Source organism: Gymnogyps californianus, chromosome 13 (assembly GCF_018139145.2).
Source record: "Gymnogyps californianus isolate 813 chromosome 13, ASM1813914v2, whole genome shotgun sequence".
Taxonomy (NCBI): Eukaryota; Metazoa; Chordata; class Aves; order Accipitriformes; family Cathartidae; genus Gymnogyps; species Gymnogyps californianus.
Window position 1 is genome coordinate 17,017,982 of NC_059483.1, and position 15,803 is coordinate 17,033,784.

General features: G+C 57.5%; 1 protein-coding gene across 4 annotated transcripts; it reads left to right on the top strand.

The window, feature by feature from the left end:
* Positions 1-1,129: 1,129 nt before the first annotated feature.
* Positions 1,130-14,918, top strand: BAP1 (BRCA1 associated protein 1). Of its 4 annotated transcripts, none has more exons than XM_050904748.1 (17): positions 1,130-1,166; positions 5,142-5,171; positions 5,272-5,326; positions 6,056-6,188; positions 6,581-6,700; positions 7,209-7,270; positions 7,353-7,495; positions 8,370-8,448; positions 9,203-9,326; positions 9,660-9,777; positions 10,168-10,355; positions 10,704-10,837; positions 11,475-11,947; positions 12,073-12,233; positions 12,989-13,081; positions 13,638-13,710; positions 14,027-14,918. In XM_050904748.1, the coding sequence occupies exons 1-17, from the start codon at positions 1,130-1,132 to the stop codon at positions 14,158-14,160; spliced, it is 2,157 nt and encodes a 718-aa protein (XP_050760705.1). In that variant the 3' UTR covers positions 14,161-14,918. The 4 variants fall into 4 exon arrangements, with proteins under 4 accessions (XP_050760705.1, XP_050760706.1, XP_050760707.1 ...); XM_050904749.1 differs by having other exon boundaries at positions 12,073-12,179; XM_050904750.1 differs by having other exon boundaries at positions 9,257-9,326.
* The last annotated feature ends 885 nt before the right edge of the window (positions 14,919-15,803 follow it).

The following is a 15,803-nucleotide window of genomic DNA, read 5'->3' on the forward strand; positions in this document are numbered from 1 at the left end:
GAGGCTGGAGGTGACACCAGGGCCAGCGATGTTTCAAACTGAGCAGGAGCAAAGACCAGAAGAAACCAGCCCCCGAAAGGGCCTCCCCCTCCTGGTAAATCTCTGTAAATCTCTGTGGCAGCTGAGCCTGGCCCTCCTGGGTAGGTTTATATCAGTAAGGCTGGAGTAGAAGGGCTTTTGTCTGTGGCTCTGCATGGCTCACGTTCCAGCCTCGTCTCTCATGATAAACAGCCAACAGAGGCAACCTGAGTCCCTAGAAATTTCCAGGGGCTGAATGAACATGAACATGTCCTCACCCACCCTGGGGGGGTGGAAGGAGACAACTTTGGTGGGCAGGTACAGCGCTGTTGCCCTCTGTCTCCTCTGCATGAGGGGAACAAGCCCTACCTGAGAATTGGTGCTGCCGGCCGAGCCCTGTCCCCGGGGCAGGAGCGGGGTGAGGGGAGTGCTGGGGGACAGGGCTTGCGTGGGAGCAGCCGCAGAACAAAGCCATGGTGGGGGGACGGGTGCAGCCATGGATCCGGCTCCTATTTTTAGCCCACTTCCTAAGGAAGCGCAGCGCAGGGGCGCCTGCTCGCCCTGGGAGCCTTCCAGCCTCTGAGGTGGCGTAAGTGGAGCTGCTGGCAGGGTCAGGGCTGGTACGGCTGGCCCCAGCCTCACCGGGAGCCCTCGCACCTCAACACGGGGCAGCCCAGCCCCTCACGACAGGCCCAGGCCCACACCCAGGCCCGGGACCCTCACGACAGGCCCAGTTCCAGGCCCGGGACCCTCACGACAGGCCCCTCACCACAGGCCCAGGCCCCTCACGACAGGCCGTACGGGGCAGCCCAGGCTGTCGAGTCCGAGTCCCAGAGCCGGCCTGGAGTGCCTGCTGCCCTCTGCTTCCGAGGGACGAAGCCCCAGCCCCCAAGGCCCTCCCAGGCCTCCCCCGCCACCGCGGGACCTTTATGGCGCCGCCACCCCTCCTCCCCCCGTCGGGACCGATGTGGCGCGGCGTCCGCTGACGTCACGCGGCGTCGCGCAGTGATGACGCGCAGGGGCGGGCGACGGCGGCGGCGGCGGTGGCGGGGCCCGGAGTCGGGGCGGGTGGCGGGGCCGGACATGGCGGCGCGGCCCGGCCCGCGGGAAGATGAATAAGGGCTGGCTGGAGCTGGAGAGCGACCCCGGTGAGCGGCGGGGACGGCACCGGGGCGGGTGGCGGGCCTGGGGGGGGGGCTCTGAGGGACAGGCCGGGGGTGGGGCCTGGGCCGAGGGGGCTCTGAGGGACAGGCCGGGGGTGGGGGCTGTGCTGGGGGGGCTCTGAGGGACAGGCCGGGGGTGGGGGCTGTGCTGGGGGGCTCCGGGGGGCAGGCCGGGGGTGGGGTGTATAGGTGAAGTTTGGGGGGTGTGGGGTGCGTAGGCAGGGTTATGGCCTGCAGGCCTAGAGTGGGGGTGCGGGCGGACAGGGGTTGTGGGAGTGCGTGGGGCGGGAAGAAGGGCTGGGGAGGGGGCGCGGGGAAAGGAGGGCCTGGGGAGGGAGAGCTGCTAAGGGGGCGCAGGCAGAGCGTTGGGAGGGCAGGCGAGGGTGTAGGGGTGTGTGGGGCAGGAGTAGTGTGGGTCTTGGGGGGAAGGGGGGCTGTGCAGGGTTGCGGTGTATGGGACATCGCCCGTGGGGGGGTTAGGGAGAGGTAATGGGGGTGTAGGGCAGAGAGAAAAGGGGATGTCAGGAGGCTGTGTATAGGGGTGCAGGTGTGGGATGAAGGCAGGGATGGGGTGAACAGGGCGGCAGGAGGGTTGTGAAGGCTCAGAGTGGGGGTAGCACTTGTACACGGGGTCTGAGGTGCCCCAGACACCTCTCTGCGTGTGTGTGATCTGATAAACCCAGGGATCTCTGTGGAAAACATCTGAAATGCTGTGGGGGTGTAGCATGAAGCATTCCCGTTGTTTGCAAATATGGCTGAAATACAGGGAGAGGCGTGCATATAGGATGCCCCTTGCTACAGAAACAGCTCTGACTGGCGATTGCCCCAGAGCTTCATGAGCGACTGAGGACAACCTGTGTCACTTGGGAGCACGTGAGGGTGGCGTTTCCATCCCGTGCGTGTCAGATCCTGTCATCGCTTTGCAGCTGAGCGGGTGAATCAAAGCCTCTGCCCCAGGTATCCCAGGAACGGTGCTGAAGAGCCTGGTATGGCGCCTGAGCAGCTGGGAGCAGGATGGTCACCGGCGTCCCCTTCCCACGTGTCAGAGGAGGTGGTTTCTGTGCTGGAGTTGCGGAGTTTGTTTTATGGGTTAGGATTTGAGGGCCAAAGCCGGCGTCGGCCGGGGCATTGGCTGAGTGTTGTTTTAACGTCTCTGAGTTGCTCTACTGCAATGTGGGGTTGTCCTCTGGGAGGCTGAGAACTGGTCTTTAGGATGTGGTGGTGTATTTTTGAGGCTGTGGGTGAGGAAGTTGGACCCCTGATATTATACTCATCTTCCTGCGCTCAGCAAAGGATTCTGTCTGCTGTCGGTCTCCCAGTCACCCCAGGTTTTGCTGCTCTTTATGCTCTTTTTACCGGTACTCAGGAGTTGCCAAAATCGTTCCCATCCTCCCCCTTCTTCTTCATCACGACGATGCTGAAGACAGGACATGGTTTGGATTCTCACACTTGGGAGGGAAGGTTATTTGCTTGGAAGATAATCTGTCTGGGCAGAGGCGGGCTTTCAGCATGCTGCAGCTGCGCTCCTTTGGATGTGAGGAGGTTGGGATGCAGAGGTGGGAGCTGGGACAGGGGTTAGGAATGACCTGCACACTGCTCTCAGCCTTCAGCACATCCCATAAACTGCCCGGCCCTTGCCACAGGGCTTGGTACTGAAAGCTCTCGGTGCTTTACTGGTCAGGAAGGGTTGGAAGATCCAGATTTGGGCTGTCTGCCGCGGCTCCTGGGCAGAGAGGGGAGCCTCGGGAACCTCCAGGCTGCTGGTGTAGTGTTGTGTGTGCTTGTGGACACCAGAATGTTTCCTGCAGCTGACCCAAATAATTTGGGATGGGGGTTTCGGGTGTTGCAGGAGTGATCACGGCAGCAGGACTATGCCTTTCGTGGACGCTGAGGTAATATGAAATATTGAAATGAATTGGAGAAAAACCACAGTTGGAAGGGACCCCTGGAAGTCTTTGGCCCAAAGCAGAGCTAACTTCAAAGGTAGCTCAGGTCACTCGTGGCCATGTCTGGTTGAGTTTGAATACGCCCAAGAAGGAGATTTCTGTGCCCTGGTCCCAGGGCTGACCATGCTGGTAATGAAGAATTGTTTTTTTCCGGGTGCATAGGCAGAATTTCTCTTGCTGCAGCTTGTTCCCATCACTTCTTGTCCTTTCATGGTGCGCTCAGAGAAGTTTGGCTTCATCTTCTCTCTGACTTGCCGGCGATGTTGATCAGACGGGAGGAAAACACGCGACGGCTGACTTCCCATCTCCTTTGGTGCAGCCCTGCTGCTCTGACTCACGGTCCTGGAGAGCTGCTGCAGAGATGTGGGAGTGCTCTGGGCTGAGCCACAGCGAGCTTGGGAGTCCTGCTTGGTCTTCTCCTTCTGGTGGTACCTGCGGGAGCAGCGCTGCTTTCAGCATTTACGGTTGTTTGTGTTCTCAAGGCCTTGCTCTAATGCAAATCTTCACTGGCTGCGAGGCAGAGCTTGTGATACGGTTCATGTATTCTCGCGTCACACATGTTTTGCCGTGATCAGTAGACTGTAACTGTTGAAACTGGAGAGTGAGTGAGGCTTTTGACTTTTGCAGAAGCTTTTACAGTTGAGAGATTCTACCTGTAAACAGCTGTGACTCCTGCTTCTATAATGGACACCATCTAAAGAAGGAAGAAGAACCGTGGCTGTAATGAGCATCTGAAGACCCTTATGGTCTGCAAGGACCGCTTGCCCTAAGGGGGTTGCTGCAAAGAAGGCAGCGAGGCTGTGGTGCTGCCTGAAGTCTCTGTAGATGTCACCTGTACGACACAGCCCTCCACGGCATCAAGTATTTTGAGCAAAAAGATCTCTATCAGAAAGGTGCCGGCGTTTGGTGTAATGGTGTTGCACAGTGAGGAGGCTGTTACTGGTTCGAAGCATGTTATTTCCATAGCGTGTTTCTTCCCACTGACAATTTTGTAAGAAATACGATGTTTTCTGCTAAATTAATGAAGACTTTTTTGCTCCCAGAAGTTTCCTCCCTGTTTTAGTCATTTTAACTTTGGTGTGGAAGCCCCTTGGGCTCTTCCCTTCTTGATTGAGCCACTTACATCAGGTTCCTTAAATCTGTTGCTTACAGGGATGTTTCTCAGGATTGAGTCCTTCTTATTGATATTCCCTGGACTTCCTCCCAGGCTTTCAGCAGCCTTTATATGGGAGCGAAAGAAGCAGATTTATTATTCCAGTCTCGAGCTCGCTAACTCTGCATGCAGGGGGACTGCCTGAAAATTGGGCAGACTGCCTTTGCTACGGCATCGTAGTGGAAGCTGCTGCTCCGTTGCTGATGTCTAATAATCCTTCAGTCTCTTTGCCATTGTCTCTGTATCCCTGGTTATGTCCTTCTGTAATGGGAATTTTGTAGACACTGGAGACAGGCGCTTGGATTTGGTCCCCCAGGAGAGAGGGAGATGAAGATGAGCCTTTTGGCCCTTGGACTTCCCCGCAGCCCTGTTGCTGTGAGCTGGCTTTCCCTTCACTGGCTGTCTTTCACTAACAAGAACATAAATTATCTTCTTTTAAAATGTCCTGTGATCTATTCAGCCGCGTTTCCCTCCAGTTAGAAGCGTGTGTGTCGTTTAGGTGCTCCCTGCTGCTGTTCATGGTGGGGATTTACTTCTTGGCAGGTCATCTGCAGTGGGTCAGGATGCTGAAGGTGGGTCCGGCTTCATTGGGCTCTGGCAGGAGAGGGTTGGTTCAGGTCCTCTCGAGGAGGAGGATGATGAATGGGGACGGAGGGATGAAGGGAGCCAGAGCACCTCTGTAGCGAGCCAGGGCTCAACAGCTCTGCTGCTGGGGAGTCAGCGTGATCCCAGTGCCACTTTGCAGTTTTTCTGGCTGCCCCTTGGCCTGGGACCATGTCGGACCTTTGAGGGCCGGTGGCAGCAGGTTTCCTCTCTGCTCTCTTCAGCCAGAAGTAACTTGTTGATTTTGTTCCTTTCCAGGTCTCTTCACACTCCTCGTCGAAGATTTTGGTGAGTGCAAGAAACCTTCCTGGGCAGTCGGTTTTGTGCTTGACATTACCCCATGTCCTTTCTGGTGGGCTTTACACCAGCTTCTGCCCTTTGTTTGCAGGGGTCAAGGGAGTGCAGGTTGAAGAGATTTATGATCTGCAGAGCAAATGCCAAGGGTAAGTCACAGGCGTGAAAGTATGAGTTTTATTAAGCAGAATGCATCTGTGGACCTGGGAACTCCTCGCCAGGCATTCAGAAGGGCCCATGTAAGCTCATCAGTCGGTGTTGTAAGCGATGAACCAAGAGTGCTTCATCAGATTTGGGGCAGATGGGCAGTCTCGTGCCTCGAGAAAGACCTCATGGGGCAGGTGGGGACGTGCTTCAAGGGATTCATCTCCCTTTCCGCATGGAGAGGTGCAGTGCCAACCAGCGTGCTTGCACTGTGGGCTTTCTCCCTGTCTCAGTGCTTTGCAATGGCTTTGAGGCTGTCGCTTTCTTAAAAGCCATTGTCTGAACTCCTCTTGAAAATGAATACAATATATATTTAAAAGAAGGGGTCATTTGGTGGTCAGGCGCTATTCTGCAGGTCGGTCAGTGTCCAGAGGTGAATTTCACCTCCTGTTTCTCTGTCTTGAGCCTCTTAAGACCTGTCAAACCCCAAAGTTTTCAAGCTTGATTGTTGTCTGAGCCCAGAGCATCAGCACAGGAGTGTCCTCGGTAATGTGGGGCTGGGGGGACTTGTGGCAGGGATGGTCACTTCCAGAAAGATGGGGCTGGTGGTTCTGCTTTTCCTTTCTGTCTTTGTTCTGCCTGTGGTTTGAAACGGAAGGTTTCTGGCGCTGGGCAGAGCAGCCCCACTGGTGTGGTCCGTCCAAAATGATGCAGCTGCTGACTTCTCTCTGCAGCCCTGTGTATGGGTTCATCTTCCTGTTCAAGTGGATTGAGGAGCGCAGATCACGCCGGAAGGTCTCTACCCTGGTGGATGAGACGTCGGTGATCGACGATGACATCGTTAATAACATGTTCTTTGCTCATCAGGTAGGCTGGAGGCGAGGGGAAAGAAGGAGGCGTGTCTCGTGTGACACCTCAGGGAAGCAACGCGGTACTGAGAAGCTGCACTGCTCTTGCTGGTCCTGAGGGCAGCTCCTCTTTCCTGGGAGTCTCTGCCCTGAGCTCCAGGTTGGAGGGAATCCAGTGAGGGCTGTGAGCCTGTCCGTGGCCTGCGCTGTGAGCAGATGCTCATGGGGGCATGGTGTGGCTCGCTAAACGAGACTGAGCTCCTCCCTTCCCTTGGGAGCCGAGGTCAAGTTGCTGCTCTCACAAGTGGTTCTTGCGTCAGTACTTTTCAATTGATTATTGTCGACTCCGAGGGGTTGTTGAAGGGTTGCCTTGTTCCTGCTGGTTAAGATGGTCCTTGTGTCACCCTCCAGCTGATCCCCAATTCCTGTGCCACCCATGCCCTGCTGAGCGTCCTCCTGAACTGCAACAATGTCGACCTGGGCCCCACGCTGAGCCGCATGAAGGATTTCACCAAAGGATTCAGCCCTGAGGTAGGGGCGGGGGTGTGCAGGGCTGTGCACAGGTGGTGCATGTGACTGCCTCTCGCTCCCCTCTCAGGATGATGCTCTAACGAGCTGGGTCCTTTCCAGCCCTTCGTGGCTGCATGCTACATCTGTATTGCCTCTTCTCTCTCACCTTCCTACCTTGCCTTGCTCAGAGTCTTGGTCCCCTTACACCGGGCACAGCTCTGAGCCCTCTGTCATGTTATTCCCTAGCCCAGGTGCATTCTCTAAGTCTGTGATCAAAAGTGCTCTCTCCTACCTTCAGACCTATCTTGAAGCCTGTGTTTCTCTCTAACTGTAATTTCTGTAGCAGAAATTGTGTGTTCGTTTCATCTTGGGTTTTGCCTAAAACTCAGCAGAGCAGAGGATGTGCCTGAGAGTTGCTCTCCCAGTCCTGTGTATGGAGGGAGGGAGGGAGTGGGGAGCCGATGGGTGAAGCATTTTGTTTGTTTCCTGTCAATTCTCAATTGTTTTCCTCTCTTGCTGTTCGCTGCAGAGTAAAGGCTATGCCATCGGCAATGCCCCAGAGCTGGCCAAGGCCCATAACAGCCATGCCAGGTGAGTGAGGGGTCTCTCGCAGCTCACTTTTGCTGGAGGAGGCAGACTCTCCACTCACCTCTCGCCTCTCTTGCCCTCGCAGGCCGGAGCCACGGCACTTGCCAGAAAAGCAGAACGGTATCAGCGCTGTGCGAACCATGGAGGCTTTTCATTTTGTCAGTTATGTCCCCATCAAGGGACGGCTGTTTGAGCTGGATGGGCTCAAGGTCTATCCCATTGACCACGGTAAGAGCCAGCCTCTCCCTACTTGTTGACACAGTCGAATAGACACCCTGGTGTGTCCAAATGCATGTATTATTTTTCATTACCACTAAGCGTTAGCTGATGTTTGTGGAGAATTGCTCCAATGGTTCCCAGATTTGTCCTGAGCTTTGATAGCTCATTTTGGAGCCTATGCGCTGGGGACTGTGTCTAGAAGGCAATTATTTCTGAATGCATTGCATTGCTTTTTCCAGCCTTGCCATTTTCCTCCCCAGTTGCTCAGCGTCATGAGGTCCTTCTGCAGCTCTGAAATAACTCAGTATCGCAAGCAGAATTTGTCTCCTCCTTATCCTCTCCTTGTGCCAAATAACCGCTGTGTGTTGAGGCACAAGGTCCCAACGCAGATCCCAGCAGGCTGCTCAGGTTACTCCCTTCTCTTACAACTTGACCACTCAGTTCTGTCTTTCAGACACTTATTTATCCCCGCTAGGACTTTGCTTCTGCCTGTCAGGCCCTTTGGTAAGGTACCCACTTCACGTACTTGGGTTACTTAAGCATGGCACCAGATCCAGTGGCAGGTGGATCCCAGCAGGAGCTGGGATTTCCTTGGACTTTGTGAGCCCGAGCCTGTGAATCGCTTGTGGTCTGTAGGGTTCAAAATTCACCTTTCTGCCCTGCAGATAGCTCACGTTTTCCATTCGGAAGGCAGAGGCAGGGGGTTCCACGTATGGGCTGACAGTGTGGTCCTTCTGCCGCCTGGGCCCCTTCTTGACTTGCTTCCTGGTATGTAAGGGAGCCCTGAGATTGCCTCTCGTGGGGATGGCAGGATCCGCTCTGTGAGTCTGAAGCAGGAGCCTTGGCCTGCTTTGCTCAGTCCAGCTCTGTCTCGTTATCACAGGGCCGTGGGCTGACGATGAGGAATGGACGGACAAAGCCAGGAGAGTAATCATGGAGCGCATCGGCCTGGCCACTGCAGGGTAATGTCCCAGGCCATGGTGCAGGCACTGGCCCCTCGCCATTTTTCCCTGGATTATTTCTACTGTGGTCTCTGTGCGACAAGTTATGGAAGTGGGGGTGGAGAATGCTGCCTGGGGAGAGGGGCAGGTGCACTGCCTCCTTGCCTTCTCTTGCCTGCAATTTGCCTGCTTTCGGAGCACGCAGAGAAGCTGCACTCTCTGTGCGATGCAGAGTCCCTGCAAATGGCCGCGCACGGTAAGAGTGGCCAGATTAGGTCCCTGTTAGCTCGAGCCCATAGGAGAAGGAATGGTGCTTCTGGTCCTGAGCACCTCTTGGGTGCTTGGGCGTGAGGGTGACCAAGCACTGGTGCAGGTTGCCCAGAGAGGTTGTGGAGTCTCCGTCCTTGGAGATACTCAAAAACCATCTGGATGTGGTCCTGGGCAACCAGCTCTGGGTGACCCTGCTGGAGCAGGGGGTTGGAGCAGGTGATCTCCACAGGTCCCTTCCCACCTCAGCCATCCTCTGACTCTGTGAAGGGTGTTTTGTGTTGTGACTGAAGCAACCTTGCTCTGCTTCTTCAGCCAGTGCGAGGTTGACTTGGTTTTGGGGGAAAAGCCTCCTGTGTGTTGGTGTTAAACGCCAGGGCAGGGGAGGTGCTGCCGGGAAGGAGCCCGCAGGAGGTGTGCGGGGTACGGCTGGCACCCTGCTAGCCCCCCTTGCTGGGAGACGGGCTTTCCACCGCCAGCTCGCGGCTGACGTCTGCTGTCCCTGCAGGGAGCCGTACCACGACATCCGCTTCAACCTGATGGCGGTGGTGCCTGATCGGAGGATGAAGTACGAGTCCAAACTGCACATCCTGAAGATGAACCGCCAGACTGTGCTGGAGGCCTTGCAGCAGGTAGGACAGCCCAAGCCCTGAGGGAGTGCGAGCCTGGGGTGGGAATAGGCTCTGTTTTCAGGGCATCTCCCTGTGCTGTGCGGGCCCTGGATTTTGGGGTTTTTTTTGTGGCCTTTGGAAATGTCTTCTGGGAAGAGGAGATCACGAGCCTTGCTGCTTGGCCTTTTGCTGCTCACCTGGGAGGTTATCCATGGCATTGTCAGCTGATTGCGCACATGGGCGCTCGGCGGTTGGCTCTCCCTCACGAGTTCTTCTGCGGTGCTCGAATGGGAGGGATGTGGTTTGGGTCACCCCGGTCCAGCACTCAGTTTCTATCTGTCATTTGCCTTCAAGCTTATCCGAGTAACTCAGCCTGAGCTGATCCAGACCCAGAAGTCTCAGGAGTCTCAGCCTCCTGAAGAGGCAAAGCCAGCCAGCAGCAAGACCGTGACTCCAGAGAGCACCCATTCAGGTAGAACCCCGTACCAGTGGTGTTGCCAGCCAGCCAGCCTGGCCTGCTGTGGAGCGGGCACAGGCTGGTGACAACAGCTGGCTGACCTGGAGCTTGAGGCAGTTTTATGGTCGGCTTCACTTTCTTTTCTCCAAGCCCAGCTCTGTGCACACTGTGCTGGGGTGTGGTAGATGCCTCTGTGCCTGGGAGAAGCGTTGGGGGGACACGGAGCTTGAAAGTGGGAGGGCTTAAGCTTGGGGACACTGGTGACAGCTGGAGGTGGAATGGGAAGCGGGTGTGATGGTCTGGTGGAGCTCTTCTGCTACATGGGGTGGGCAAGGGGTGGCAGAGGACATTGAGTAAAACGTGACGGTGCTGGTCATGAAAGGCTGTGCTGTGCTTGTGTGGCAGACAGCACCGATGAGCCCGCCAGCCAGGGCCACCCTGTAGCCACGCAGAGCCCACCCAACAAATCCAAACTGGTGGCAAAGACGTCGGCGAGCAGCATCAACGGGGCGCCTCCAGCAAACCCCAACCCCATCGTGCAGAGGTTGCCAGCCTTCCTGGATAATCACAACTACGCCAAGTCCCCCATGCAGGTAGGCTGGAGCTCCAGGCCAGCAGTATGCCTGATTGGAGCTGAGCTTTTTGCTTCCAGTCCCTCACCTCTGTGGGACAATGGCTGTCAGCCCATCTAAGCCCTTCCCCGGCCTTGCAGCCTGCCTGCCCTTGTGCTAACCTGGGCTGGAAGGCGAGAGGGTAAATAAAGACTGACCTGGCAAAAGAGGTTAGCGTTAACGCGGGTCAACTGAGCAAGCAGAGGGAAGAGTCCCCAGTCTCCTCTCAAAAGGGGCAAGCCCCGGTGCTCTGCTGGACCGAGGACGTGTCCGCTGGGCTCTTCCTACTTGCCCCGCTGCCAGCAGGCCATCAGCAACAGTGTTTTGCAGGAGGAGGAAGACCTTGCGGCAGGAGTGGGTCGCAGCCGGGTCCCAGTCCGACAGCACCAGCAGTACTCGGACGATGAGGATGACTACGATGATGATGAGGAGGAGGAAGTTCGTAACACCAACTCGGCTATCAGGTGATGGCTTGAGCTGAGGGTGGGGGGCAGGGAGCTGACGTTTGCAGAACCGCCAGCAGTGACTTCCAGACCCCTTTCCTGAGCGCTGTTAGCTGTGTTAGAGTCTGCGCCTGTGTGTGCAGTTAGGGCTGTTCTCCTCTTCGCCTGCTGTTTTACTGTTTACTCGCTGGATTTTGTGAAGCCCTTCTGTAGCTCTTCATAATCAGCCTTGAATTTTGGCTGCCCTGAGTGTAACTGTGTATTGGCAGCAGACTTTGGGGCTTTGGGGAACCTCAGTTCCCCAGTGCTGATTGCCAGATCAGCTCCTGTGACAGCGTTGTTGTGCTTGGACTGCTGTGAAGGTCAAGAAGTTGGGGTCACAGCAAGGCTGCTTTTGGGGCTTCTGGAAGAAGAGCAGGGGTATGCAGCTCCCTGTGCCCCCCGGCTGCGTAGGGGTACCCGCAGCTGAGCGGTTCAGTGGTGTTGGGGTGCTGCCAGAGAAGCTGGTGGTGGGCGGGGGGGTGACCTAGAAATGTTTCAGGCCTTGCTTCATCCCAGCAGACAGCCTGGAGTGCTGAGTGCGGAGCTGGCAGCGCCTGCGCTGGGCCCCCACCTCCTTCCACCAGCTGCTCACCTTCCCTGCTGTGTTCCTGGGCAGGTACAAAAGGAAAGGGCAGGTAAAGCAAGAGCACGTGGCGGGGGCTGCGGATGGCCAGCTCTCCATCCTCCAGCCCAACACCATCAACGTCCTGGCTGAGAAGCTGAAGGAATCTCAAAAGGATCTTTCCATTCCCCTGTCCATCAAGACGAGCGGCGGGGGCGCCGCCGTGGCGGTGGTCACCCACTCCCAGCCCTCTCCCACCCCCAGCAACGAGAGCACGGACACCGCCTCCGAGATCGGCAGCGCCTTCAACTCCCCGCTGCGCTCTCCCATCCGCTCGGCCAACCCCACCCGCCCCTCCAGCCCCGTCACCTCCCACATCTCCAAGGTGCTCTTCGGCGAGGAGGACGGCCTGCTGCGCGTCGACTGCATGCGCTACAACCGGGCTGTCAGGGACCTGGGGCCCGTTATCAGCACCGGGCTGCTGCACCTCACAGAGGACGGCGTGTTCTGCCCGCTGGCTGTTGCAGGTAGGTGCCCGCCAGCTTTTGGGGGGGTGGCATCTCCCCTGCGGTGACGGGACAGTGTCCTTGACTTTGGGAGTGGATACCAGTCCTTTGCGATGGCTCCTAACACTTCCTTCCCCTGTGCGCAGATGGGGGGAAAAGCTCCCCCCCTTCCATCAAACTCGGTGAAGAGGCCCCGGTCACAATCAAACTGGACGAGAAGGAGGGCAGTGAGGCCAGTGACAGCAAAGAGAAGGTGGGACTTGGCAGGACCAGTGATCACCCTGGGGGGGAAAAGTATTCTCCCAAGGTGAGTTTTGTGCTGCAACAGCCCTGGGAACGTGGAGCTCCCTGCGCTCACCCAGAGACGCAGCAGCGCTGGCAGTGACTGAACCGCATGTGCACGCTGTCCCGCTCGCGTGTCGCCGCAGCCGTGCCTCGAGGCACAGGGCAGTGCAGGTTTTGTGCCTTGCGTCGTCTCGGGGACGTTGACCTTGGCAGCGGGCAGAGCCGCTGTCTCCTGCAGCTGAGATGTTTGGCATGCTGTGCTCTCCTTTGGGCCAGAGGCTGGTGGGACCCTGCACCCCCAAATCCCAGCCTGCTGGGGACTTTACTGCCTGTCTGTGCCCTCCAGCCAGAGACAGGACCAGGCTCAGGCAGCACAAGTGCATCAAGGGCTCCCTGGAGGAGAGCTGGCTAGAAACTGTTTTACTCAAAAGGGAAGTCTTCAAATTTTGTTATTGAGAAGAACCAGGCCCTGGGGTGTTTCTCAGGCATGTGCGCAACACTTCCCCTGTCCCAGAGAACCAGGTACATGTGCCTGGGCCAGGCTCGGGCAGAATCCCGCTCCCCTGGGGCTGGCCGTAGTGCTGGCTGATTGATCACCCTCTGACTCAGAAATTCCCTACAATGAACTGATCTCTTTTTTCCCCTGGCAAGTGTTTCTTGCTTTGATGAATTCTCCCTTTCCCAGCGCAGAGAGGAGCACCCACCAGCTCACCCTGCTGGCTCCCGGGCTGCGGCAGGGGTCCATCTGCTCACGTTTGCTCTGCTTGATCCTGGCAGGAGCTGCTGGCATTGCTGAAGTGCGTGGAGGCAGAGATTGCGAACTACGAGGCCTGCCTGAAGGAGGAGGTGGAGAAGAGGAAGAAATTCAAGGTGTGGTGGTTGATGGCTTGTTTCCGTTGCCGATTTAGCTCCCTGAAGGCTTCTGTCTGGGGTGTCTTTATGTCAAAGTGTGGAGGGAGAGTGGTTCAGCTGAGAATGGTGACGGGGAGCATTCGGGGTCCCTTTCCCCTTACCAAACAGCCCTACGGGGCAGAGCTCCCGCCAGGACAGACCAAAGCCCCTGGGCAGCACTAACTAGCTTGAGGAGGATGGTGGAGCACTGCAGCTGGGCCACAGCTGAACATCAGCACTGACAGGAGGAAGGGGGGAGTCTCTGCCCCAGGGCCTGACAGGATTCCTCCCCTGCCCACCCTCACCTCCTCCCAGCTGCCCTTTGTGGAAAATGCTGGCATCTGAACTGGGATGGAGACAGTCCCAGTTGTGCACTGGCCTGAGCTGGGCTGGGAGGTGGGTCCCTTCCTGCTCCGGTCTCCTTGGGCCTGTGGGCTGGGCCAGGCATGCCAGTTCTTTCCCCTCTGTTAGCCTTGAGCTCTCCTTTCTCCCGCCGCCCATTTGGATTATTTGTGGATTTGTCATCTCTTTGTAGATCGATGACCAGAGGAGAACCCACAACTATGACGAGTTCATCTGTACCTTCATCTCCATGCTGGCCCAGGAAGGTGAGCTGTGTTGTGCGGCCAAGGGGACGGCGCGTGGGGTTCAGGTTCAGCTTGGGGAGCCGCACTGAGCATGGCAGAGCAGCCGCTGGGAGCCTGGGAAGCTCACCCCGCCCTGCTCCCCGTTTCTGCCAGGCCTGGGGCACGAGGTAGCGCTCAGTCTGGGGAGCCACATGTCTCCGCTCTGTGTCCTTCCAATTCTATAGTCCCAGGAGGAGCCCGCTGATCGGTTTTGGGTGAGAGAGGGAGGGCTGCACTCTGGCATGGGCACTACCAGCACTCCAGCGCGGGGCATGTCTGTCTGCCTCTCCCCCTGCAGGCATGCTGGCAAGCCTCGTGGAGCAGAACATCTCCGTCCGCAGGCGGCAGGGAGTCAGCATCGGCCGTCTGCACAAGCAGAGGAAGCCAGACCGCCGGAAACGCTCCCGCCCGTATAAAGCCAAGCGTCAGTAGCCTGGGAGTCAAGACTGTGAGAAGAAGCAGCTGGGCTTTGTGGCTTTGGGCAGTGGCACTTGGATCTGTGTTACCCTTTGCCCAAGGAAGAGGGACCACGGCAGCAAGCCCTTGGCTGAGGTGGAGCCTGGGGACAAAGAGAAATGGGCTTTTCCTCTGAGCCTGAGTTGTGAAAGGCGGGAACACGTTGTCTTGAGGGGAGTCCCTGCAGCTGCAGCAGAAGGCAGGCTGGAGTGCCCACCTGCCTGACTGTGCCACAGCAGCGCCCAGATGCTGTGGGCCTGTGTCTTGGCCGTGTCTCGGCGCTGTGGCTGAGGTCTGCGGCAGGAGGGGAGAGCCCACCCGGCCGGTGGCGGGTCTGGCATTATGGGAACACCGGCGATGCTGACGCGAGGCTGTGCTGGCCGCAGCTGGCTGTGGCTTGTGTCCTCCTGCATCCAGGCCTTGAGCTCTGCGCTTCCCCAGGACGTTTGTGTCTGTGTTTTCTATCCCTCTCCCTCCCTTCCCCAAACTTTGGTTCTGACCCACGCTTTGGCTGTTGCTGAGCGAGGCAGCTCCTGGACAGAGCCCATTCTCCTGCACCCTGCCCAGTTCCCAGAGCTGGCCAATGCGTGGCCAGGCAGCTCCTGCCTTGCCTTGCCCTCACTGCTCTGGGGCCAGCAACAGCCCCTGCCAGTGCAGCCAGGCTCCCTGGTGGGCCTTGGCAGCTCTATTGCCGGGTGAGGACGGGTGGGCTCATCCCTGGAGCTGGGCCTTGTGCCCAGCCCTCCGTGGTGGTGCTGGGGGGCGGCGTGTGGCTCTGCTGCCACGGCTGCTCTCCTAGGGACCAGCTCTGTGGCCCTGGCAGTGCCTGTGGGTCACGCAGGGTTGCTCCAGGCCCAGTCCCCAGAGAAACCCTGTGAATTATGAACAGACCAAGTTCATAGGGTGGCCTCGGTGCTGCTAGGCACAGCGCCGGGGTGGACGCTGGATGTGGAGTCACTTGGTGGAAGCCTTTCAGCGTTGGGGAGAGGCAACTGGTTGCTGTAATGCTCAAGGTGGGACAGGGACTGCAGTGGCAGGCGGAAGCAGTGGAGGGAGCCCAAATCTGCTCCTCCTGCCCAAGCAACTTGCTGGCTGCTAACCCAGAGCTTGCTGGTGCGAGCGGCAGCCCGTTTCCTACTGCAGCACGCAGGCCTGGCCTGCCTCTCGCCTGCCGCCTCCTACCAGCCCTGCCAGTGCTCCTGCACATGGTCTTCTCCTGCCTGTCCCCAGCAGCCTGGCAGAAATCTCAGAAGGCAGAGGTCAGCACCTCTCTCCAGAGGCGTCCTGAGGTGTAGCTGGGCCAAGGGGAGCTGCCGCAGGAGAGGACTGAATTTTGCAAATGTGCAAATTTGTACAGATCTTGACTATGGAATGAAACTGTTCTTTTCGTATTTGTTGAAGGGAAGAAAATCCTTCTGTCTCTTGCTGTGTCTAATATCAAGTTCTGTAAATAATGGATCTGTCTGAAGGAATAAAGCTATCCTGTAACAGCCAGCCAAGGGAGAGGTGTGTGAGGGAAGGGAGAGGGGCGTGTGTGCAGCTGGGAGTGCCTGCTCTGGGCTATGTTGTCCCCACTGGTGGCTATTCTGTGCTGCTAAAAACTTGAGGAAATTGTGGGG

Bases quoted from the DNA above. Each gene is read 5' to 3' on its own strand.
- BAP1 (XM_050904748.1), top strand. From the start codon at position 1,130: ATGAATAAGGGCTGGCTGGAGCTGGAGAGCGACCCCG. The intron at 6,701-7,208 runs GTAGGGGCGGGG...TGTTCGCTGCAG, and splicing joins CCAAAGGATTCAGCCCTGAG to AGTAAAGGCTATGCCATCGG. The intron at 10,838-11,474 runs GTGATGGCTTGA...GTTCCTGGGCAG, and splicing joins AACACCAACTCGGCTATCAG to GTACAAAAGGAAAGGGCAGG.